Consider the following 23,700-nt stretch of genomic DNA (forward strand, 5'->3'; position numbering starts at 1 on the left):
CTGTGTTGTTATACTGTATTAGTAAAATGAACATTAATGCAGCCTTTGTATTTAAATACCAATTCAGGTGTGTTTGAAGAGAAACACACCAAAATTTCTAGTTTATATCTGCTACAAATTAAATTCAGCCATTAAAATCAGGAATCAATATGGCAGCATGACATTAATTTCATGAACAAATGCCCTTTAATGTTTTTATTTTACAACATTTTAGCAAAATGTCTGATTCTGTGATCTGCAAAAATAACAAATTACTTTATAATCACAGTTTACACAGCCAACCAAAAATGTCAGGAGAGTTTATGACAGTTTATTGGCACATTTGTTGGTTTTTCTTTTTGCATTTTTCACTCATCTTCATCAACAGACAAAAACCACCTTCGAAAAATCGGCTGAAACATTTCTGTAGGACAATTTTAAAACTTAAAAAAACCCCAACTTTATTAGGAATTCTATTGTTCAACACATCAGACATCGACTAATGAGGGGATCTACTCTGGTGTGAACTACAGCCTAAATGACTGAAATAAAAAATGACTTTTTCAGGTGTTTATTTACACCAGAGAACAAATGTTGCCTCACTTGAGGCTAAACTTCAGGATAAAACAACATGGAATCTAAACATCTATAAATGTGCATTTACTTCTATCGCAAATCTTGATCCTTGAAACAGCCTGTTGGTGTGATGACCTCTGACCTCTCTACTGTAAACGGGTAAAAAAATAGCACCAAAAAAAACCAAAATCAGTATTTCTGGATTTCAGCTCCAAGCGGAGGAGTCGATGAGGATAAAGGTGGAAATAAATATGTTTTTCTGACCAAGATCACAAAGAATATAAAAATATGGGGGGGGGGGGGTTGATGGGTTTGATGGCGTTTAGGTGACGATTGAGGAGGAGCCAGTGTGGCCCCTGGTTCAGTCCCGAGTACGTCACCGTTGTCCCCAACAACAGCGGCTCCACGTTACGCCACCAGTGGTGGAAGCAGCCTGGAGGACGATGGAACGCTCAGTTCTTGGTGGTTATGAGGGTTTGGTACAACGGTTTCACCACAATATGAAGGAAGAGCGAGCCGTCGATGAGGTAGTCGGACGTGCGGCGGTACAGGTCGGCCTGGGCCAAGAAGTCGCCGTTTTCCTCTGTGCTCTGGTGGAAGTTGTAGACGTGCTTCACCACCAGCTTCCCCTGCTGTTGGGCCATCACCAGCACCGTCTTCTGGAAATTCACCCCTGCAAAATCCGCGCTGGACGTGGCCGGCGTGATGATGATGCGCGGGCGCCCGCCATCCACCCGGGTCGGCTGCATGGCGCCCGTCTCGGTGTATATGGGTCTCATGCTGAGGGGCAGCCAGCGTGGCGAGAAGAGAGCGTTCCATGTGACACGCTTGCCGGAGTCGTGGCCGCTGGGCCCCAGCTGGGTCTGGAAGCTGGTGCTGCGGTCATCACGCGTCGGGGTGCTGATGATCCAGGATGAGCCCCACGAGGGCGACAGGTAGTTCCTGGGCACGAAGAGGCTGCAGTTCACGTCGAAGAACTTGGCCATGTGCAGAGGTGACGCAGAGTGGAACTGGTAGGACATGTAGAGCAGGTCCCGCACCGACTCCTGATAGCGAGCCAGCACGGGCGACTGCGTCTGCAGCCGGAAGAGCTCCCGCGGGGGCATCATGGCGTAGCGCACGGCCCTCAGGGCGTTCTCTGCCGTCAGACCGTCGGGCCCATTCTGAAGAATCCACGTCTCCAGAGCAGCAAAGAGCTCCATCTCGCTCTGCAGGATGAGATCGGAGCGCTGCAGCAGGGTCATGAGAAGCTGGCTGCTGATGCTCACCCACTCGCCGCTCTGCAGCAGCGCCGACAGGTTCCACGCCATGTACCGGAGGCAGCTCTCCTGCAGCGTCACGTCCCCAGCCTGCAGGGCGTAGTCATACCAGCCCGCCACGTGGCCCGATGGTGAGTCCCGAGCCAGGTTCTGGGTCATGTACTGAGTGATGCCCTGCTGGAGACCCATCACCTGATATTTGGTGGCCAGCTTGTGGAGCGGTGTGGCCTGGTCCAATCGAAGGGAGATGTCTCCACAGTACAGGTACCTGAGGAGGGCGGATGGAAGGACATCATGAACCCGTGTTCTACTGCTGTTGACCTCTAGGGGCAGTATGAGTCCATGAGTGACTGCATGGGGCCAGCAGAGGTGAATCTGAAGGACAAACATCGTGGTGCGTGATAGCGTGCGGTCGGTAGGCTCACCTGATGAACTTGTCGAAGACGGCGGCGCAGTCGGCGCTCTCTTTCAGGACGAGCAGGCTGCCGTTACGGCCCAGCAGCATCTCTTCGAAGGTGGGGCTCTGCAGGGAGAGCACCAGGGAGTGGACCTGGATCACCTTCACCTCGTCGGCGCTGGGCGTCTCCACCCGGAGCGACACGTCGCTGCCGTTGCCCTGGAGCAGCAGGGCTTCCAGACGCTGGACCACCGTCAGAGAGTGGCTGATGGCGTCCCCACCGCCACCGGCAGCCCCTTCCTGCACCCCACCGACCCCCATCACACCTGCCCGAGGAGAAGGTGAAGTTATCCAGGCAGATGAAGCTCATGGGACATTGTTTTCCTTTGTCAGTTGTTTGGGATCAGTAAACCTCGGCCTAACCCTACACCAGTTTCTCTGATCTGACCGATAGATGAGGTTACTGGGCCGACAGTGGGTCAGAATCGATCGTTCCAGCTGAGGGATTGTGGGTCACCATTAATTAAAACTGTCTCAACTGAGCCCCCCCCCCCCCCCCAGCCCCCCACCCCCCACGTCTGCATGGCCCAAGTGAAAAGTCCCATTGTGACCTAATTAAATGATTACATTTTTCAGTCGAGGTGACATCACAAACTTTAATTAACGGTGATCTAGGATTTAGAATTACTGGATTAAAACTCCTCTACGCTAATTCTAGCAACCAGTTCTCAGGTTCTATCTAGATCAAAGACCAACACCAGGGTGGAGAGTTCGCATTCATTCTTGGTGAAGGTCTCCACACATTTGATCTCCGTGTTCTTCTCTTCCCGTCATCGCCTGACCTACCTGCAGCGGCGGCCCAGGGCAGCAGCCAGAGGGTCAGCCTCATCTGGACCTGAACAGCTCGGTTCATCATCTCGCCACCACGATGCCGTCTGGACGTCTGGGCAGGACCGGTGCTCGTTACCCTCCCCACCCCCAGACCCTCGTCCATCGATCGATGGATGGAAACAGACCCAGGATGGTTTTCATCTTTTCAAATTAATCTCCTGTACTGATTGGGTCGGAGTTGTGGTGGGCGTGGTTTTGACAGTGATAGCGTGTTTGTGTGTGTGTGTGTGTGTGTGTGTGTGTGTGTGTGTGTGTGTGTGTGAAAATACTCGTTCTACTAGCAAAATGAGGACATTTTGAGACGTGCGGACATCAACAGTACTCACAACTTCAAAGGACTATTTAACAGTTAAGACGTGGTTTTAAGGTTGAGTTTAGGATTGAGTTTTGGTCAGAGATGAGGGTTGGTTGGGATGGTCAAGGTAAGGAGCTGGAGAATGTCCATGAAAGTCCTCACAGGGATTGAAGAACAGGAATGTGTGTGTGTGTGTGTGTGTGGGGGGGGTGTTGCTAAGAGAATAGCAGACAGCTGCAGAGTTGTGACTGTTACAAATGTAATAAAAGGAATAAAAGTGATTATGCAGCATTGACACAGGTTATTTTCATCACCATGACAACGAGTAAACAACAGAATTGTCTGGGCTGAACTTTCTTTTGCAAGAGTGCACATCCATATTTGTGTCAGTGAGTTCACCCACTTTAGTTTGTGCCCGACACGAGTACGTTAATCACAGCCGCAGGCTATCACGCGCCTCATGTGTGGCGGTGGGGGGTAAATGACGCGATCAATATTCATCTGTCCTTGATATATTAATCATCTCTTTTCACGTTTACAGCACGGATGTTTTCAGGCTCCTCCCACTCTGTGCATTTTGCTATGCTGTTATGTGTATTTACTAAAGATAAAAGTTAAAATATTTCAAGGAGAAGATTACAAAAACAGTTCTGCTGCTCTGAAGGTTCCCCAGAGCACAGTGACCTCCACAGGAGCAGAGATCCTGTGTGCTGAGGGGAGAAAGTTCCAGAAGGTCAACCATCACCAACCTGAGCTTCATGGCAGCTTGTCCACACAGAAGCTAAAGGCACCTGAAGGAACCAAGTTTTTGTTTTTAACTTATCGTGATTGGAGGAACCCAACTCATCATCTGGACAAGAGCGTCCCTAGAGTGAAGCACAGAGGGGCAGCATCATCTGATCAGCATCTCTGGAGACACCTGAACATATCTGTCCACCAACATCTACCCGATCAGACTGTTGACCACAGGTGTGTGTAAGTGTGACACTACCACCACCACCACCACCACCACCACCACCACCACCACCACCATCATCATCATCATCATCATCATCATCATCATCATCATCATCATCATCATCATCATCATCAGCTGCACGTTTAAACAGCGGCCCTCCAGATGCAAAACAGACAACATGTGTTTCCCCGACGCTTCCAGCAGAGGGAGCACGAGCACCACGTCATCCAAATAAAGGTGAAAACAAACTTCACGACAGACAGACAGAAAGGCAGACAGGCAGACAGACAGACAGGCAGGCAGGCAGGCAGGCAGGCAGGCAGGCCGGCAGACAGGCAGGCAGGCAGACAGACAGGCAGGCAGGCAGGCAGGCAGACAGGCAGGCAGGCAGGCAGGCAGACAGGCAGGCAGGCAGACAGACAGGCAGGCAGGCAGACAGTCAGGCAGACAGGCAGGCAGACAGGCAGACAGACAGACAGGCAGACAGGCAGGCAGGCAGGCAGGCAGGCAGACAGACAGACAGACAGACAGGAAGGCAGGCAGGCAGACAGACAGGCAGACAGACAGACAGACAGACAGACAGACAGACAGACAGACAGGCAGACAGACAGGAAGGCAGGCAGACAGGCAGGCAGACAAAAAGGCAACTGTTGAAGTGCAGAAAAGAAAAAGAACAGATGAAAGAAGCAGGTCAACCAAGTGCGTTGCATAAAAAAATGTAGCATTTAGGGCAGTTATGTCACAAATGTGTGTTTGTTTTGCTAAATAAAAAAAGGGAAAGACTCATATTTAACATCATAACTGAGTGAAATGTTAAAGTCACTGCTTTGGTATTTCTGAGTCTGCGATGTCAGTTTGCCAGTCAGCCTTTGGAAAATTGTTAGATTATTTTGATTATTGCGGTCGTACCAAGGGAAGTTAGCATTAGCATACACAATGACTTCACAGTGCTCTGCTGGACTTGGAATCACCTGTCTGCTGTAAGCTACGATTAGCACGAGCTAACTGCGGCAAACGTGACAACAGTGCTGAAAATTGGGGAAAGTGTGTGACCTAGTGAGGATTCACAGACAGTTCAGGCCGTCACGGAAGACACAGGCGTACTGAGCTTATATGTGAGCGGGGATAAGATGACAGTGCTTGTCTCACATTTCTGCCCTTTGGAAAGTGCAGCCTGACAGTTTGGAGAGCCGAGAATGTGGCCGGCGCTCAGGCAGAGGTGACCTTCGACGGCGCTGGGGCTCCTTTTCCTGTTTCTGCTCCATCTCTGCGGAGATTCATTCATTCACCGTTACAGGAAACTGTCATTTAAGCAAAGAGTAGGCAGGAATTCTATCTGATGCCTGGAGATGATGCTCGAACTCCCTAGAAATAACGTTCAGAAATAAATAATAAGCCCCTGACTGACTATGATCTATGTATTTTTACTTCTTGTTGTCAAATCCCATGGCGGTGTTACTTCAGTGTTTGTCTTAGATAACGCTGACATGAATAAACATGGCCGACAGCCACGCGATGTTGACATCATTGGAAGATGGTCATCGGATCGCGGGGAACAGATTTGGTTTGATTGTTACAGGACCCTAACACCTGAAGGACGTCCCTGGACCCTAACACCTGAAGGACGTCCCTGGACCCTAACACCTGAAGGACGTCCCTGGACCCTAACACCTGAAGGACTCTCAACACATCTGTGGTTCTCATTTAGGGTTAGGTGCAAGTTCAACTATTTCCTGAAACCGCTAGGGGGCACTAGACCCAGACCGTTTCTGCTGTATCTGACTTGTATTTCTGAGGATTTTGTGTCCATAAAAGGAAGATTTGTTGTCGGTGATCTTCATGAGGAATATGAGCTGCTGCAGCAGGAAACATTAGCCTTCAAATACAGCTGTAATTGTTCGGCGTGCGAAAACCAAGGGCTCTGATCAATAACGACTCGTGTCTGTGCATGATTATCAGCTCTGTCGAGGTTCATCAGCATGAGTGACCCCCCCACCCCCCTACCAAACCCCCGTTCACAGAAAAAATCAGACACGTTTGTTGTCAGGCCCAGCTGATGGATGAATTTGTTCCTCTTATCAAATCTATTCTTTTAATGAGCTGTTTGCTTTGGATTTTTACTGTTATCAGCGGAGCCAAATTTGCTTTCTCGGAGGATTTAGTGGAAAAATTTGGTTTCTGAGGTTCATGTCAACTTTAGAGTCAAGAGTTCTACATGTTGCGTGGACACATGTACATTTTACGACGACAACGATCTGAAGTTTAAAAATAGAATAAAATCACAACCCAGCTGTATTTGTGCATTTATTCCCCACACAGGCGGCCACTAGAGGGCGATAGAGATGGTTTGGTTTAGCTAGGCTGTGTTTAGATTAACTATAGTTATTCATGGTCCATGTTGAATCAAAACAGGAAGTGTTTCTGTCCCTTCGGCCGTGATGCTGCAGCAGCAGAAAAGAGCGCCCCCCTGCTGGGATGTTGTTTGATCGGTGGTTGTTGGATCGCCTTCACATGCTCGGGGGGGCCTGATGGTATGCCTGCCGTTCACCCCGACGTGATGTAAGAACCGACCCTCAGGTCGCGTCGCCTCTTCCTTCCGACATATTTGCTTATTAATTTTGTCTGTTTTTCACTTTTTTGGAACACAGCCTTCCAAAACATGGCTTTTTCTTCACTGCCTGATTTAACCGCGTCGTTGCTTCTTATCCCTCCCTCATTCACCTCTTTCCAGATCCGCCCCCCCCCTCCCCTCTCGCCCTCCCTGACGGTTCTCCTCTCCTCTTCCTCGGTTCGCTCACTGCAGCGATGCATCGGCTGCCTGGACTCGCAGAAGACGTGGAGTCCCAAAGGTTCCGATCACAGGAAAATAACTTCTGTGAGGGCCAAGACGACAAGGATGGAGACGGGAATCTGGAGTCCCTCGCTTGAACTGACATCTGGAACTTTTTTATATTCTATTGAGTGTTTCACCTCCGTCTGAAATAGGAGACCTTCTTACATGTTATTGCAGGTCTGGGTTAGGGCTCTCCATCCAACCCTCTTTGGGGTAAACCTTGTGCTCCTGCAGTTAGGCGTGCATGCGCCTCCTGCAGCATGTTTGCAGTGCTGAGACCCCCCCCCCCCCGCCCCTCCTTCCCAACTGCATTGTTGGTACAGGTGCACCGTTGCTTGATGAATAATTGAGAGGAGCCAGTGGAGCAGAGAAAGACCAGTTTAGCTTCTGGGTCATTGAAACCACCGCAGAGGCAGATCCTCCAGCCAGGGAGGATCGTCTGAAATCAGAAAACATGCGTCTACCTGGAGACCGGTGACCATAAGCTGGACGTTCGTCAGGACATCGTCAAGACAGAAGGTGGCTTCAGAGAGACTGTCGGTCAGTATTTGCTTTAGTTTGTTGTCCTTTGTCGTGCTCGTGATGTCAGGAGACGTCTTTCAAAGTATCAGAACCGTTCCAGAAATCAAATGCCATCCATCTTGGTGATGAACAACTGGTTACTTTATTATGATTTAAAAGAATTATTTTACTGCAAAGACAAGTCATCCGGGAAAGTGTTGAAATTTTGTATTTAAAAGCAGAGATATGTGTGTTCTTGATATGTGTGTTCTTCTATGAGCAAAGTGGGGAAATGTATGATCCTCGCATCGTCAAAGGATTGGATTTAGGGTCAGGGTCAGGGTTGGGGGGTTGGGGGGTTGGGGGGTTGGTTGTGATGCTTAAAGTTAGGAGCTGGGAAGTGCATTATGTCTCACAAAGATAGAAATGCATGGGTGTGTGTGTGTGTGTGTGTGTGAGTCTCAGTCAGTTAAGACCAAACAGGAAATCGTCAGCAGGAAGTTACATCACAGTGTGACTCTATAACCTGCATGATCTGAATTCCAGGTGATTTTCACCTTTCGACCCTCACGTTCGACTGTTTCTCATGCTGATTGGCCCGTCGTGCTCACTAGACTCCGCCTACTCCGCCAATCAAAGCAAAACTCCCCAAAAAAGTATTAAAATTCATCATCCAGTGCCGCAATAGACAAGTTCTGATCTACACAGCCACACCTAATTACATTATTGATCCCCCCGATAGCTGTTCGATCACCGTCTCTCAAAGCGAAAACGCGAATTAAGATATCTGACATGATTCAATTTTACGATCACATTCCCGCCACAGGGCCATAAAAAACGCCAGTCAGATAACAAACACGCAGGTTTTTGGCACCAAAATGGTCTTTATAATGCCATTAACCAAATACGGCCAACTGTGTCTGCTCGCACGGGGACGCTTCCACCAATCGGGCGGCTCCAACGGGATGTTTGCGCCGCCTCGCCGAATGACTGAAAGATAACATGGTTCGAAGAAAGTAAACGGAGAGAAGAGACAGCTGGAGAAAACAGGATGATGACTCCCGGGTGGGAAGAGGAGAAGGAATGACGGAACGATAATGACACAGGGGAGGGTGGAGGGCGCCGGGGTCTTCGCCGCCAGTCCATCTGTTGTTGTCCAGCAGCAGTTTAATTGACTGAGGTCAAACTCACTGGTGTTTCCGCTGTTTATCCTGGTTAGATGGTGGACACCTCCGCGGCGGGGCCAGCGCGCAACAGCAATCACGCCAATCCTTTTCCCTCATCTTTTAGGGAAAGGTCAGAGGTCATGGGCGACTGGCCCAACGCGACAGCGTCCAGTCGCTGGGAGCTGGACTTGAAGCCGGAGGACCTTCAGAAGTCCGCGTGTGTGCTGGGCTTCATCCCCGTCATCTACTACAGCGTTCTGCTCTGCGTGGGAGTACCAGGTGAGTCAGAAATGGTCCAGTTGTGGGCTACATAGCAACAAGCTAACGCTAACAAGCCAGCATACCTGACTGTTGACACCTGTAAATGCTTTGGTTGGATTTTTGGGGGGTTTTATTGGCAAACAAACTGCACCGTTAGTTTGATACCAGGTGATTTGTGTCTGACTTGGAATTAAACGGGTCACACAGCGCTTCGACTGGTCAAACTGGGATTCATCGCAGTCGGACGAGGGCGCATGTGACGGACCGCTACAGCCTTTTCATTAGTCGGCGTTTCCTTCCCCTCTGCGAACGATCGGATCAAGTGGCGTTTAAAAAAACAGCTGATGTGACACCAGAGAAAACACAAAGAGCAGCGAAGCGGCAGCTCCGGGTCGGACCCCATCAGTTTGATGCCTCTACTGTGTTTCAGTGAACATCCTGACCGCGGTGGCGCTGACCCGCCTGGCGTCCCGCACCAGGAAGGCGCTGTACTACTACCTGCTGGCAGTGACGGGCTCAGACATCCTCTCTCAGCTCTTCATCATCTTCGTGGGGTTCCTGTTGGAGACGGCGGTTTTCCACCGCGAGGTCCCCGCGCTCCTCTTGCGCTCGGTCAGCGCCGCCGAGTTTGCAGCCAACCACGCCTCCATCTGGTCCGCCGTCCCCCTCACCGTCGACCGCTACGTGGCGCTGTGCCACCCCCTCCTCCACCGGCAGATCAGCTACCCGGCCCGGACCAGGAGGATCATAGCTATGGTCCTGGTGCTGTCGCTGGCATCGGGCCTGCCGTTCTTCTGGTGGTCAGACATGTGGAGGAACAGCCACCCGCCAACAGCGTTGGACGCCATCCTCATCTGGACCCATGTGACCATCATCTACTTCCTGCCCTGCAGCATCTTCTTGGTTCTGAACTCCTTGATCATCCACACGCTGAGGGCCAGGCAGAGGCAGCAGTGCAGCCAGGACGAACGCGGGCCACAGTCGGCGCCGCCTCGCCGTCTGGGGAAAACCACGGCCATGCTGCTGGCCATCACCTCGGTCTTCTCCGTGCTGTGGGCCCCCAGGACGGTCGTGGTCATCTACCACCTCTACGTGTCTTCGGTCCATCGGGACTGGCGGGTCCATTTGGCCTACGACCTGTCCAACATGCTGGCCATGCTCAACACGGCCGTGAACTTCTTCCTCTACTGCTTTGTCAGTAAGCCGTTTCGCGGCGCCGTGCGGGACGTGGTGCTGCTCAGGGGGAACCCGCTGCACCCCCAGTACGCGCTGCGGCAGCAGCAGGCCCACATCAACGCCTCCAACTCCTCCCTGTACAGCGGAAACAAGCGCTCGCAACGAGACTGCACCCCCCTGTCACCTCGCAGGCCCAGCAATCCCTCATGACACCACAAGTCCTCCTCCGTCTCCATCATCCCACGGCCCGCCGGAGGCAGGCAGCACATTCCGGCCACGACCGTGGACGCCTGCCAGGACGGCGGCCTCAGAGGGACGTTTTGATGTACTGAAACGTCGCCGGGTGTTGTTCCTCTGTGCGATGGCGCGTTTGTCTTCATTCACCAGATTTGAAAGTTGTTTTAAATTGGTTTTTTTAAAGATTGTTTGTTTTTTTTAATTAAAGAAACTCACCAAAAGGGATTTTTTTTTTAATTGAAATGATCAGAGACAGAAACGCACACAAACACAACAGCGAATGTTTGTCTTTCGCCAATCACAACTGGACGGAGCTCTAAAGGAAAAGTCACTGTTTGAGACCCCCCCTCTCTTCAAACAGCCCCCCCCCATCGCAACAGCAGCCTTAGCTCTGACTAAACACACACACAAACACACACACACAGACAGTGTACATTTCCATTCGCTGCAACAGGATTTATTCATGTTAATAATTAATGAAGTGATTATTTTCAGCGTTTGCGAAAAAAAAGTAAAACACAAAATTGAAAGACGATACTTTATTTGTCGGGACCGAACGAGCCTGCTGATGTTAAAAGTGCTTTTAAAAACTGGGAAATGTGAGTCGGCCCGTAAAATCTCCTACAGAACAAAACGGCAGAAAAACTTGTTCTGTTTATTTATTTACCCTCCGGATTAACAGGAACAGCTGTCGCCTCAGTTTCATCCGTTTAAGGAAACTCTCGAAGTTTCATGTTCCTGCACCCGGAAATGTTTAGCTATTATTGCGCAATCCCAGATCCTGGCTGGATCACCAGTTACACAGAAAACCCTTCACGATGACCAGAACCTAAAGTATCGCCCTAAATATCAACGTATCCCCAGAGTTTATCCGTAGTCGGGATCGTTTCTTCCTGAGCCTGCCACACCTGTCAGCTCTGGTTCCCATGATCCTCTTCAATTCGCTCATGTAACCTCGTGGTCGTCCCACGTCGAGTTCTGAGGATCTCATGCAGATGTGGAGACGTTTCTTTTGAGACGTCTCCTGCTGTCAGAGGAGGAGGGAGGGGATCCGAGGGCGGCTCTCCCGTTGAGATATGACAGGAGAGGACCGGACAAACAGCCCGGAGCCTAATGAGAGGCTAAGATGGCCGAGCGGCTTTTAATTTAACTTTAATGGAGGTTTCCCGCAGCGGTTTGGGAGGTGGGAGCGAGGACGTCCCTCCACGTGCCCCACAGAAGACGGAACACCAGGGAATGAGGAGGGTAAGTACAGGTCGCGCCGTGTTCCTCTGAGAAAAGCGTAGATTACGATTTCCCTTTAACAGATCCAGGTGGGGACAGGCGAAACACGCATCCGTGCACGCCTCATCCATCTTTACAGGAAGAACATGAAGAGAAACCAACAACTGTGAACGTCGGGCGAAGTTGGTGTCGGGTTTAAATATTTAAGAAAGCTAAATTAAGGACATTGTAACATTATATACCCTCCGGGGGCCAAAGGTCAAATGGCACTGAGCTTTTTCCGAGTTCCTCTGCAGCCTCTCTAACGTCTCCTCAGAGACTTGCTTCATGGATGCAGGTGATGAACCCATCGATGTGAAAATTAAAGGAGATTCCACCAAAACCGATACAGGAGCAAGAAGCACTTAAATCGTCACGAAGCTCAAATATAAAAGCGTGGAGACATTTTTTTTAACGACGTCGAGCTGTCAGAGAGCAGAAAATGTGAAGGAACACAGGCGCCTGTCAGCCTTCTGTGGTCATTTAATGGTTAAACCAAGTCCAAATAGCCAGACTGAGTGTTTAAATGAGTTCACTTCAACGTGGAAGACTATTATTTCAGTTATTATGATTTGTTATTGATCAGTGATTTATGCATCTGTCAGCGTTTTCACCTCTAAGACAAAACATCTTCAGACTTTAGGACTTTATTCGGACAGTCAAAAGAATTCTAGAGTTATAAACAGATAAAGTAACAAATGGCTAACAGGTGACAGGAAGGAAGGGGGTCCAAAACCATCTCAAGTGGAGCCTTCAGCTGTTGTAAAGGAGTGACTCAAAAAAAAAACCCAGCCTTTCCAGATCACATTTTAAACTCTTCAAATTGCCCAAACAAAGGAAGTCAAAATGGATTTGATAGCAGTGTTCCACCTGATTCACGGCTGTGTCCTCTGCTGCCCCCTACAGGAGGGTCCGTGTCACCTGACCGCCTCTGCAGTTACCGCCTTCGCCGCTAGGTGTCAATACACATCACTTAAAAAGTTCAAATGAAAGTGTTGGAAATAAATCAAAACAGTTCCAGTGGCGTGAACCGACACATGAGTTCAGATAAAATGCATTTCACACATTCTGAAAGGTAAACATGTTTATCTGCGCGTCACAAGGAACTCGTAGCACATGAGCGAACACAGAAAGAGAGAGAGAGATGGAGAGGGAGTGAGACAGAGAGAGAGAGAGAGAGAGAGAGAGAGATGGAAAACGCTTCAGTGAAGGTCGTCAAACATTGACGTTGGTGGATAAACTAAGGTGAGGTGTTCATTTCCGGTTTTCTATGATTTTGAGGGACCCTGCAGAAACTTTTGCGAAGCTCGAGGATTCCCCGCCAGTCCAGGTAATCTCTGCGCCACATTTCCTTATGGATGTTTGCGCGTTTGCTCCCTCTCATCTTGAAAGAGTTCAACTTTTAGGGGTTTTGATTAACCTTGGCGTCTGTCCGTCGTGTTTTATGGACACCTGTCGCTGAAGCGCTTCACCCGCAAATGTGCGTTTTCTCAATCCGAATGCGTACAAACAGGCTGCGATCGGTGAATCGGCTGTGATTAAATAAAGAAACAACGAAATGTAGTGCTTTGAAGTGAACTTGAGCTTCCAGTGACCGAACATTTCTTCTAATCTTTTGTTTTCTTTGGTGTTGCGTTTGAGGACCAATCAGAATCCGCTAAGCCTGAGACGCAGTAGAAAACTATTCTGTTCATTGTATTAGTTAAAGTTTATAATAAGTGTTACAATAAGTCTAAAAACATCTGTTGCGAAATTGTTCTAATAAAAATAATAATAAAAAAGGGAACGACTGAACTGTACCATAACCTTTTCCTTCAGATATTAATAAAACTAATTTTCTGTTCCTTTTCCTGTTATGAATTGTCATCTTTCTAATGGGGAGATGGTTCTAAAGGCTTTAAAGGTTCTAATAAAGCTGCAGAAAATATGTGTTACGCTGTCAGTCAATGCAGTTAAAATTCACGAGTTAGTTAATTTAAAAACTGGTTGATCAATATCACCAGAATGTTAATCACAAACTAGCTTTTTTTAAAAACAGGGAATACAAAACAAAAAACACCAAACTCTGCATGAAACTACTGCAGTTTACACAATGCTGGAAATGTTCCACGGTTAAGAGGACTGTTGTTGTTTTCTAACTCGGTTCTTTCCTTGTTTGAGTCCAAAAACAATTTGGATTCAATCCGCAGTTTCCACTTATGTGTTTTTTTTCCTTCAATAGCAGCTTCACATTCTTACCTTGAACAGTAAGAATGACTGAAATCCGACATCAGGAAGATCTGAACACACGGAAACACTAGAATATAAAGCTTAGAAGCACAGGCCGCTACTGAAATGTGCTTCTTTTAAAGCTAAAGGAGACAGTGTGGACAGACCCAGGGGGGTGCAGGTGCAGGATCTCCAGAGCTTCTAATGCACTTTCACCCTATTGATTCAGGTGTAATCGGAATGTACAAAACCAGTATTTGTTGATACATTCCTCTAATCATTAACCACCACGGCCGCATTCCTCTGATATTACAGACTGTGGAGGTTTTGGACCCAATAGCTTGTTACTCATTTGACCGGTTTCTCATCCACGCGTGTGTGAACAGACACGGAACACGGTTCTTTCTCACACCCGCCCTGTGTTTGGGTTTGGAACAGGTGCCATCAGGAGCCAGGAACAACCACCAGGAACCATGGCGGCCAACAACACTCCGCAGGGTTGCGGCGCAAATCTGGACTCGATCTATTACAACCTGTGCGACCTCACCGCCGTCTGGGGCGTTGTGCTGGAGGCCGTCGCAGCGGCGGGCGTCGTCTTCTCGCTCGTCCTCTTCATCTCGCTGCTGGCCGGCGTGCCCTTCATGCGCGACAAGAACCGCAGGAGCTCGGTGGCGCTCCACGCCAGCTTCCTGGTCTGCACCGCCGGCCTCTTTTGTCTGACCTTCGCCTTCATCGTGGGGAAGGACTTCTCCACCTGCGCCTCGCGGAGGTTCCTCTTCGGGGTGTTGTTTGGAGGCTGCTTCGCCTGCCTGCTGATGCAGTGTGTGAGGCTCAACATCCTGGCCAGACGGGACGACGGTCCCCAGGCGTGGCCGCTATGGCTGGGCGCCGTGGGCCTGTGGCTGGTGGAGGTGGTCATCAACACCGAGTGGCTGATCATCACGGTGGTGCGCCACCCTCAAGCGCCGCTCAATGCCACGGTTGACATCGGGAGAGCCGCGGCCACGCCCTGCAAGATCGCCAATGCGGACTTCGCCATGGCGCTGATCTACGTGATGACCCTGATCCTGGCTACGGTGCTTGCCAGTCTGGCAGTCATGGCGGGGAAACACAAAAAGTGGAAGAAGGAAGGAATTTTCATCTCGGTGGCGGCTTTATTATCCGTGGGAATTTGGGTAGCGTGGATCGTCATGTACGTCTACGGAAACGAGAGGAGCGGCGACCCGGCGTGGGACGACCCCACTTTGGCCATCGCCTTGGTGTCAAACGGATGGGTGTTTGTCATCCTTTACAGCATTCCTGAGATCTGCTGCTCATCCGCCGATGATGAGAGCGAGGAAGATTTTGGGAATGACCTCTACCCGAGTCGAGGGGTCGGCTACGAGACGATCCTGAAGGAACAGAGTTCCCAGAACATGTTCATCGAGAACAAGGCGTTCTCTCTGGACGAGCCCAACCAAGGTGTGCACTTCCTGGTCTCATGTTCTCCTCGTGCGAGCGCCGAGGCGTTTCATTGTGTTATGTTTCGCTATATTTATCGACGGTTTCACGACTACGGGAAGCAGGGATTGATTACGCCGCGTTAAAATGTCCTCGGAAGGTTGTTTTTCGTCTGCACGATGAGTCCGCAGAATCGGATATGTTCGTATTTCAGCTCTCAGCCCGACAGGATGTTTCAGGAAAAACTGATCCGGGGACAGTTGCCTGGTGATCACCGACGCTGGGGTCAGAGGTGCTCATGGCGGAGCATCCCTGGCTCAGGTAGAACCTGAGCTAGCTTAGTTAGCCGTCCTCTGGCAGAACATTGAAAGGTCATCGCGGGCGTGACGTCCCTCACTCGATACGTCCGGTTTCACTCAGAGAGAGAGAGAGATGAGCTTTAGTTTGGAAAGAAAAGAAAGTCCAATCAGAAGCCGTGTTACCGGGAGTCTGATATTTAAAACTGCCGTATCGCACTGACTCATTGCACCCTGCGGTTACGCCGTCTCCATGGACACCGAGGTGTGGCAACACTTTTATCTGTTAAATCACAAAGTGGGACTAAGAACTCCCCTACATCCGTCTCTACAGAATAGATCCCTGATCACACACTCACACACACACACACACACACACACGGGATGCAACTGTGAGTAGCTGCTGCTCATCTGTGATGTAAAGACTGTGTTGGCTGTTGCCAGGCAGCAGCAGCAGCACTGAGGCCTGGTTGCATTAGCGGGGAGTATTTGTGGCGAGAGTTAATCTCATTTCCTGTCTCCGTGTGTCCATCACAGCCTCCAAACCCGTGTCTCCATACAGCGGCTACACTGGGCAGCTGCGCAGTTCGGTGTACCAGCCCACTGAGCTGGCTCTCATCACCAAAGCCGTGTCCAACGTGAGTGGAACTTGTAGCACTTCCCAACAGAACAGCACAGACCAGGTACGACTGAAACGCCTTTTTGAGAACCACGAGTGTCTCCTCCAACTGTAAACAAGACGCAAAATGAAGAGAGCTGGTTCTAGAACCGTGCTAAAGCTGACTGAGCTGAACTGAACGCGACATCAGATTCTGACGGCTGGAGAGGCCTGAAGTGTAGGAACAGGTTCAGAAGTGTTTCCAGGTGCTCCTGACAACCCCTCCACCTCCTCGTGTCATCCTTTTGTGACTCCAGGCCTCGGAGCCGTCCTTCGACATGGTCATTCCCAGAGCGTCGGCCAACTCTGTAGCCACCAGCGGGAGCAGCACGCCCTCCACGCACCCCGACTACAGGAACGCCACGCACGTGCAGACTAACGGCAACAGCGTAGGTCACCGTCCAACACCTTCGTCTCCTCCTGTCAACCGGCTGAGACGTGTCTGTCTACCAGCTGGGCACGTCGGCCTCCTGCCGTAACCATAGCAACCCCTTTTAAGGGCTGAATGAATCGCATCTTTGTCTTTTCTTCCTTCCCTTCGTTTCCCCCTCGTGTCTGTTACTTTGGTTGAGATGCTGCTGGACTGAAAACTGACCCACTTGTCTGTCCTTTTGTCTCTGTCTCTTTAAGTCTTTCGGGGAGAAATGTCCACCAGCGCTGTCCGTTTCTACACCTACATTTGAATAAAACGATCGTGGGAGAAATAAAGTATTTTTTAGGATTTCCACCAATGTTCATATGAAGATAATCCTCCTCACACGTTTTCAACCATTCCTTTGCTCAGATTTCAGATCCTTAAAAGTATCATTTCCTCTTTTTAAGCCAAACCAGTTCCCGTGCAGGAACCAGTTCTTGGCACATTGTCACCTGGGAAGGGGGTGGGGCTTATCAGGGAAGCAGGGAAACAAGCCTTTTTGGTTGACACGTGTATTTTCTTCTGCAGGGTCTGCAAAGGACGTCGCAGTGGTGAAGGCGCTGCTCTCGTCCACAACCTCGCCAAAACTCCAGTTCATGTCCGTGCGTGTGTGTGTGTCCCGACTGCGTCTTTGCTGGTTCTAAAAGGAGCCACGCCAGCAGTGAGAAACATTCCCGGAGGGTGTCGGACGGCGCGCAGCCTCGCGTGGTTGCGGCTGAATCCGCGACGGTGCTTCACAACAAACACTTTTTGCTGCGTTCGCCATTTCCCGACTGGCGCCGGCCGCACCGGCCGCGAAGGGCTGGGAATTCAATACCATCGGCAGATCCACCTAAATCCATAAACATGGATTTATAACAGGGCAGAAGGATGGAAGAATCATATTTACCTATTTAATCTTTGTGCCTGATATAGTCTCATTATAGGAGCCTGATTTATGAATATTGTCCAGATGTTAAACAGCTGCTGAATTAATGTCGTGTGTCGTTTAGGCGTCCTCGCCTGTATTTAATGTTGCTTTTAAGCACCCCCGCATGCGAATTTACCCGTTTTTTTCCACCATCTGTAGTTTAGAGAGAGGTGAATCCCTGCCTGTGATCAGGCTGTCTTTGATGGCGTCACGGTTAACGCAGAGCGAGAGGTCAGAGGTCGGGGACGACGTGGATGTCGCCATTTGATGCTGGAGCTCGTTTCAGAAATGATATCATGGAAAATAAAAAAGTTCCCGAACAAAGCTCCTCCGACAAAGGCCGTGTCATTTTTAACCGTTTTGACCCAGAACCTGGGGAACCAGAACTGGAGTTGCAGCCTCAGCTCAGGTCTCCCCTCCTGTTAGTAAAGCCCTCATCTCTGGATCAGAAGGAGCCTGGGTCCAATCCTGTCCGAGACGTGTTCCTAACTCGGAAGTAGTTTACAGGTGCTGTCACGTGCATTTCAGAGGATCAGTTTAGTAACAAAAATCCAACAAAACTTCCAGGAAAGTGTTTCATATTAAGAGCACCAGTGCTCAGACCAAACCTATGATTTATGTTTAGAAGAACTCTCTTTCTCACCGTGACCTAATTCAATATTTTGTTTTAAAATAAACACCTTTCACGTCTTCATCGGAGCCGTTGTCATTCTTTAGTGTTTACAGGAAGTGATGAAAGCATCCAGGATCTGACAGGAAACAGACGCAAAACCTTAAATTCCATTTGATTCACCTCCAGCGTTTGGATTTAGCTTCCACAGAACAGGACTTCCTGTGTTGATGTCCACAGTGAATTTCCTCTCCCCTGTTTCCTTCTCATTTCCTGACCGACATGGAAAAACAGATCAAATACAAGAAGAGAAACAAACAGACGACCAGTTAAGGACCCGCAAATTCTTCCCCCACCAAGTATAAAAAAGGCTTTTTATAATCAAGCAGGTTGTCATTGAATTGCAACTGTGAGTCCTGAGTTTATTCAGGTTCTCACCATCAGTGGAAGTGTGCGCGCGCGTGTGTCTGTGTGTGTGTGCGTCATCTCCCCCATAACATAATGAGGAGAGATAAGAGCTGATTATCAGGAGCTGCTTTTGATAGCGTGCCATCCGAATCGCTCCGATATCGTTGAGGGTAAAACACGTCTGTTCTATCATGTCAGTTAACTGTGTTTGGATCTTTACCCTGCAGTCACACACACACACACACGTGCTCGCCCACGCACACGCCTTTAATGAGAGGCAGCAGATGGGCTGTGATTTACAGGCGATCCGGCTGCTGCGTCCTGATAACCTCCGTGTCTCCTGAGTTGGCGGGCGAGGTCACGTCTGCCGGTTTCGCTGCCGCACGACAGATAAGACACGAGGACGTGGTCGTCTCCACGTCTGGTAAAAAGGCATCAGAGCAAACAGAAGCGCCGCTTCGATGAAGGTCGCAGGGGTCAGAGAGAGGCCACAGCGCTTCAGCTGCAAATAAAATTCAGCATGAGGAAAATCTTAATGTAAAGAAAATATATAGAAAAGATCAAAGCCAGAAGGAAAATCCCTGCTTTGTTATTTAAGGCACTTTATCATTTTATTTGAAGGGTGACGTATTGATGTCCACACACCTTTCTGGACAGAAACCCAGAACCCCGAAGACAAGCGCTGCCCCAGGAGCTCGCTCACAACCTTCTGCTTGTTGGAGCCGTGAAGGCGTTTGAGGCCCCGGGCCCTGAGGTCCAGGACCCCTGGTGGGTCCAGGTAGGCGCTGTGAACACGCATGCTGTTGCTCAGACCTTCATGTGACCTCGCCAGGAAACTGAAGAATGATTTACCAGCAGCCGACCTGAAGTGAACGCAGAGCAAACAGATGGACGGCTGTTGGTTACAACGCTACAGAACCCTGTAAACACACCAGAGTCGGGTCCAGCTGACCTGTCGCCTGCTTTTCTAAATACAAACTGCTCCACAGGAGGAGCCGACAGGGGATTTAGTGTCTTGAGATCATATGAAATTCATTTTATTGCTAAAGTCAGAAGTTGGTGACTCATAAATAATGTTTTTGAAGCTTTTACAGTTTAAAATGTAGACTTATAGAAGTAGTTCTAAACAAATGTATTCTACTTATTAGCAGCTGTCTATGAAAGAGTTTTTTAAAAGTATAATTGCAGCTTAAACAACCTACATATTTACACTGAGTGATTTGATGTGTAATTTAAGAACATTACAGTTTGACTGATGTGACTTTTGCGTCCCACAAAGAGTCAATGTGGCTCTTTTACAACCAGATGTGCTCTGAAGCTTTTTTGCATCCTGAATTTGACATCTTGTGATTAGAATGAGCAGTTTTTCAGGTGAGCCATGTGATCAGCAGGTCTCACCTTTGACCCAAAGCTCGAGTCCTCACAGCCTCGAAGTGTCAGAATCACCTTCATCATTTTGTTTCTTGGTCATCGTCCACGCTGGGTAACCAAACAGTGCACTCTTTGTACGCTCCAGACAAAGATGGCGCTGTGAGTCCACCACCAAGACCTTGATGAAGGACACCTGAGCACCAAAACTCTCTCTGTGAACAGTTTCAAAGAATTTACAGGCAGAACCACGGAATCCAGATGACCAGGCCTCTGCAGGTCTCCCAGAACAGAAGTTCTACATTCAACACAAACTGAAATTCCATTTTCCTGCCCTTGTTTGGGTGGCATTCCTGGCTAACCATTCCCAAATGCAGCGCCGCAGCTGATCCCTGTACAATGCAGGAGCTTTTGTGTCTGCCGAGCAGGATTATCAGACACATTAATCCTTCACATGCAGCCACAGAGGGGCTGCGTTGGTCCTCTACAGTGCACAACCCTCAAATTCAAACAGAAGCCACTCTCAAATTTAGATATTCCCTATAGCCTCATCAGGCTGCAGCCTGCTGCTCTACAGCCAGATGATTGGATTAGAATTAGATTTGTTCAATTCAACTGTTGACCACTTCTGACCACTGACCGCTTTGTTGCCGCTAACAAAGCGTGAATCCTGCTAGCTGAACACTGTCTGCTGCTGCAACAGATTCTTAATCAGAGTTGACAGAGAATTCCAAGAGCTCGTGGTTGTTAGATCGAAGGGAAATGCAACACAGATTAGCCCGAGGAGACAAATTCAAGTTGAAAGTAAGAAATAAATCCCCAGATGCTAAACTCAGAAACTGTAGTCAGCCAACAGCCTTGTAGCTTAAAATGCTCATTACTAACTACTATTAACCTGATCATGTTTAATTCGCAGTTCTTAATAATAAGTTAGCCTTTTTACCAGTTTTTACATTTTTCAGTATATATTTTTGAAATTTTATTGAGTAGTGAATATTTTCATCCCTTCATCAAGACTCCAAATATAGAATAGGACCCATTTAGGCTCCCAAAAATAGGATCTGAGTAATCTGAGTAGTGTGTCATTGTCTTCATCGCACCAAAACTTTGTCGCTCACTTGCACTTTTGGAAACACTGCCCCTTGTGTATATTCGTGGCACTACACCATGCACAAACTACAGTACAAATAAATAAAAAGTATAAACAATGTAGAGCATAAAAGAGCATTCAGAGCTCTTTGTAGTCATCAGAACTTGTCATTTGTTCTGTAGTCAGGGTGTTCTCCAAAAGAAACAAATAAAAAAAATCTCAACCCCTCGAGTATTGTCGAGGAAAAAGCCAAAATGTGCTGACAGAACTGACACGGTGTCGGGTGGGGCTGAGGTCTGGTGGGCCTCACATAGCCGAAATCCTTCAGAGCTTCTCTGAACTGGCGAACACAACCTGAAACCAAAACTGTCTGATCGTCTTAGACGGGACCTATAAATATCCCCCACTGAACGACAAGAGCGGTCAGCAGGCCGGACGATGAGCTGCTGGGCTGTTGTCGAGCTGCTGTTCTGTCAGATTTATGTTCTAATGTTTTACAGATAACACAACTACTCTTTCTATGTCCATTTTCAAAGCCAACTTTATGTTGAAGACACATCTTCTTTTGTTGCTACACAACAGTTTCTATTCTTTTCACAGTAACCACAAAAACATTCACTCAGTCAGAGGACACAGCATCCATGAAAAAAAAAAAAGCCTTCATGTGATCAGTAGACAAACACGTCCTTTTATTAAACTGTGTACACAGTCCGCTGCTCTTCAGATCTGAGTTTTCAGTATCATCTCAGCCGCCTTTTAACTCTGTGTCTATTTTCATCTGAATCAAGCTTTGTGCAAAGCATGGCAGAGTGCAGGGTGTGGTGATTGGGGGCCTCTGGTGAGATAACATGCCTCACCACACACCAGGTATCTCGTGCCAGGCCGAGCGGCTGCTGTGTTTTCACAACACGTTGCCATGGACACAACTTGCAAACATTCAGGTCTGTGGGGACCACATAATCGCTCCCTCTCTTCCAGAAACTGATCACGCACTCACGCGTCAGCTGATTTTAAAGAGTTAAGAAACTGGAAACCACAATTTCATGTTTAGGATGTATGATTTCACAAATCTGCTTTATTATAGCTGTAATAATCAGGACAGGTGACATAAAAGTGTCAGTGCCTGAAGGCACCACGGGAAGTAACATTTATTATTCAGCCTTCAATAAAAGGTTTGGCTTACATCATTTAAACAACAATAAATCTGAGTCTAGCTTGTACAGGCGTGGGAATTCTGGATAATGCGGGTTCTACATCACTGTCTCGAATGTTTCAGAGCAGTATATTAATAAAACTACTCCAGTATATTCAACATCATTATTGCTGAGGGTCAGTGCTCAAATGAACTCATTACAGATGGAAATTTTCGCCGCTGGATGCCTTGCTGAAAATATTCAATTACTGGTAACAGCCCTGGGTCTGGTTGCTATGATACACAACTTCCACTGTCATTATTGTGTTGATGGAGGAACTTAATGGAAAAACATGTTGGCCTTCTTAATGGTTCCCTCATTTGGTCAAATAAAATACATACAGTAAATTTAGCAATTATTGCAGCGGCACATATAAATACATACTCAGTATGTAAAAGTGGTATTTTTTCAGATTTTAATGATATAAAAGACTTAATATGTATGTTGATATTATCTTTCAGGAAATATGTAAAATACTGCCACCTGCTGGACACTAACCAAAAGTGAATCCCGCTGTTAGTGGAACCGCCCATAACTGTCCGAGACCTTTCATTGGTTTAAATTTAGAATCTACGATCTGATTGGCCAGATAATGTTCCGGAAGCCAATCAACTTTTGTAACCATCGTCACGAGGCCACATACCGGGAAAACAAGGAAGTGATGTAAAAATCCGACTCTTTAGCAGATGCTCAAACTACGCGGATAAAATGTTGTTTGACAGTTAAAAGAGGAACAATAACACTGATACATTAAAAAATGTTGTGAATCTTCCGACCATGTTGAGTATGTCTGCGATTAGACAGTCGGTGTCTTTACAAAAGGTGGGTGACTGAGCTAACGGCCCTTAGCATGAAGGGCAGGGAGCTAACGTCCACTTCGATTTTGATCTTAATCTTTTGAATTTGTTTACGTTTATCTTTGCTTTACTTCAGATTAGGCAAATACTGTTGTATTAAAAACTCCGTCTTTTGGCTTTTATCTCCACAGACACACAAAATTCTGCTATTGCTTATTTATTTCTGTCTGAGAATGTCAGATAATTGTCGGTAAAAGGTAAAGACAGGTGATTGAAATGAGGGTCTGCAGATGATCACAGATTACTTCCTGGACTTTGATTACAGATCTGTGATTTTTCAGATGGTTCACATGAGCCCTCGCCCTCTCTGGCTGTGGAGGAAAAGCCCACACAAGGTTTCGACCTGCTGCTTCTCTGATGGTCCAGTTTCTCCTGCTCCCTCCACTCCTCCCAAGTGCTCTGAAGCCGATCCAGGACCCGGAGCCCCCGCTTGGTCTCCTGACCAGGGGCCACCA

At 48.3% G+C, this 23,700-nt stretch overlaps 3 protein-coding genes across 6 annotated transcripts; 2 read left to right on the forward strand and 1 right to left on the reverse strand.

The window, feature by feature from the left end:
* Positions 1 to 64: 64 nt before the first annotated feature.
* Positions 65 to 3,159, reverse strand: btbd17a (BTB (POZ) domain containing 17a). Its single transcript, XM_029843436.1, has 3 exons — positions 3,058 to 3,159; positions 2,240 to 2,537; positions 65 to 2,082 (listed from the first exon to the last, which is right to left on the reverse strand). Exons 1-3 carry the CDS (start codon positions 3,125 to 3,127, stop codon positions 1,008 to 1,010), a joined length of 1,443 nt encoding a protein of 480 aa, XP_029699296.1. The 5' UTR covers positions 3,128 to 3,159; the 3' UTR covers positions 65 to 1,007.
* Positions 3,160 to 6,347: 3,188 nt separating this feature from the next.
* gpr142 (G protein-coupled receptor 142) lies at positions 6,348 to 10,747 on the forward strand. Of its 3 annotated transcripts, XM_029843444.1 has the most exons (4): positions 6,348 to 6,886; positions 7,087 to 7,728; positions 8,909 to 9,134; positions 9,547 to 10,747. In XM_029843444.1, exons 3-4 carry the CDS (start codon positions 8,909 to 8,911, stop codon positions 10,500 to 10,502), a joined length of 1,182 nt encoding a protein of 393 aa, XP_029699304.1. In that variant the 5' UTR covers positions 6,348 to 6,886; positions 7,087 to 7,728; the 3' UTR covers positions 10,503 to 10,747. The 3 variants fall into 3 exon arrangements, with proteins under 3 accessions (XP_029699304.1, XP_029699300.1, XP_029699308.1); XM_029843440.1 differs by having other exon boundaries at positions 6,348 to 7,728; XM_029843448.1 differs by having other exon boundaries at positions 6,403 to 7,728; positions 8,980 to 9,134.
* A 2,006-nt stretch (positions 10,748 to 12,753) lies between these two features.
* Positions 12,754 to 18,413, forward strand: gprc5c (G protein-coupled receptor, class C, group 5, member C). 2 transcript variants are annotated; one of them, XM_029843763.1, is made up of 5 exons: positions 12,754 to 13,122; positions 14,439 to 15,461; positions 16,274 to 16,419; positions 16,652 to 16,783; positions 17,338 to 18,413. In XM_029843763.1, the coding sequence occupies exons 2-5, from the start codon at positions 14,474 to 14,476 to the stop codon at positions 17,362 to 17,364; spliced, it is 1,293 nt and encodes a 430-aa protein (XP_029699623.1). In that variant the 5' UTR covers positions 12,754 to 13,122; positions 14,439 to 14,473; the 3' UTR covers positions 17,365 to 18,413. The 2 variants fall into 2 exon arrangements, with proteins under 2 accessions (XP_029699623.1, XP_011605518.1); XM_011607216.2 differs by having other exon boundaries at positions 16,274 to 16,374.
* The last annotated feature ends 5,287 nt before the right edge of the window (positions 18,414 to 23,700 follow it).

Source organism: Takifugu rubripes, chromosome 1 (genome assembly GCF_901000725.2).
Source record: "Takifugu rubripes chromosome 1, fTakRub1.2, whole genome shotgun sequence".
Lineage (NCBI taxonomy): Eukaryota > Metazoa > Chordata > Actinopteri > Tetraodontiformes > Tetraodontidae > Takifugu > Takifugu rubripes.

Coding starts and splice junctions, on each gene's coding strand:
- btbd17a (XM_029843436.1), bottom strand. CDS start 3,127: ATGATGAACCGAGCTGTTCAGGTCCAGATGAGGCTGACCCTCTGGCTG. Junction 2,538..3,057: donor GCCCTGGGCCGCCGCTGCAG/GTAGGTCAGGCG, acceptor CTCCTCGGGCAG/GTGTGATGGGGGTCGGTGGG. Junction 2,083..2,239: donor GTCTTCGACAAGTTCATCAG/GTGAGCCTACCG, acceptor CGCCCTCCTCAG/GTACCTGTACTGTGGAGACA.
- gpr142 (XM_029843440.1), top strand. CDS start 8,909: ATGGTGGACACCTCCGCGGCGGGGCCAGCGCGCAACAGCAATCACGCC. Junction 9,135..9,546: donor GCTCTGCGTGGGAGTACCAG/GTGAGTCAGAAA, acceptor ACTGTGTTTCAG/TGAACATCCTGACCGCGGTG.
- gprc5c (XM_029843763.1), top strand. CDS start 14,474: ATGGCGGCCAACAACACTCCGCAGGGTTGCGGCGCAAATCTGGACTCG. Junction 15,462..16,273: donor TCTGGACGAGCCCAACCAAG/GTGTGCACTTCC, acceptor TGTCCATCACAG/CCTCCAAACCCGTGTCTCCA. Junction 16,420..16,651: donor AACAGAACAGCACAGACCAG/GTACGACTGAAA, acceptor TTGTGACTCCAG/GCCTCGGAGCCGTCCTTCGA.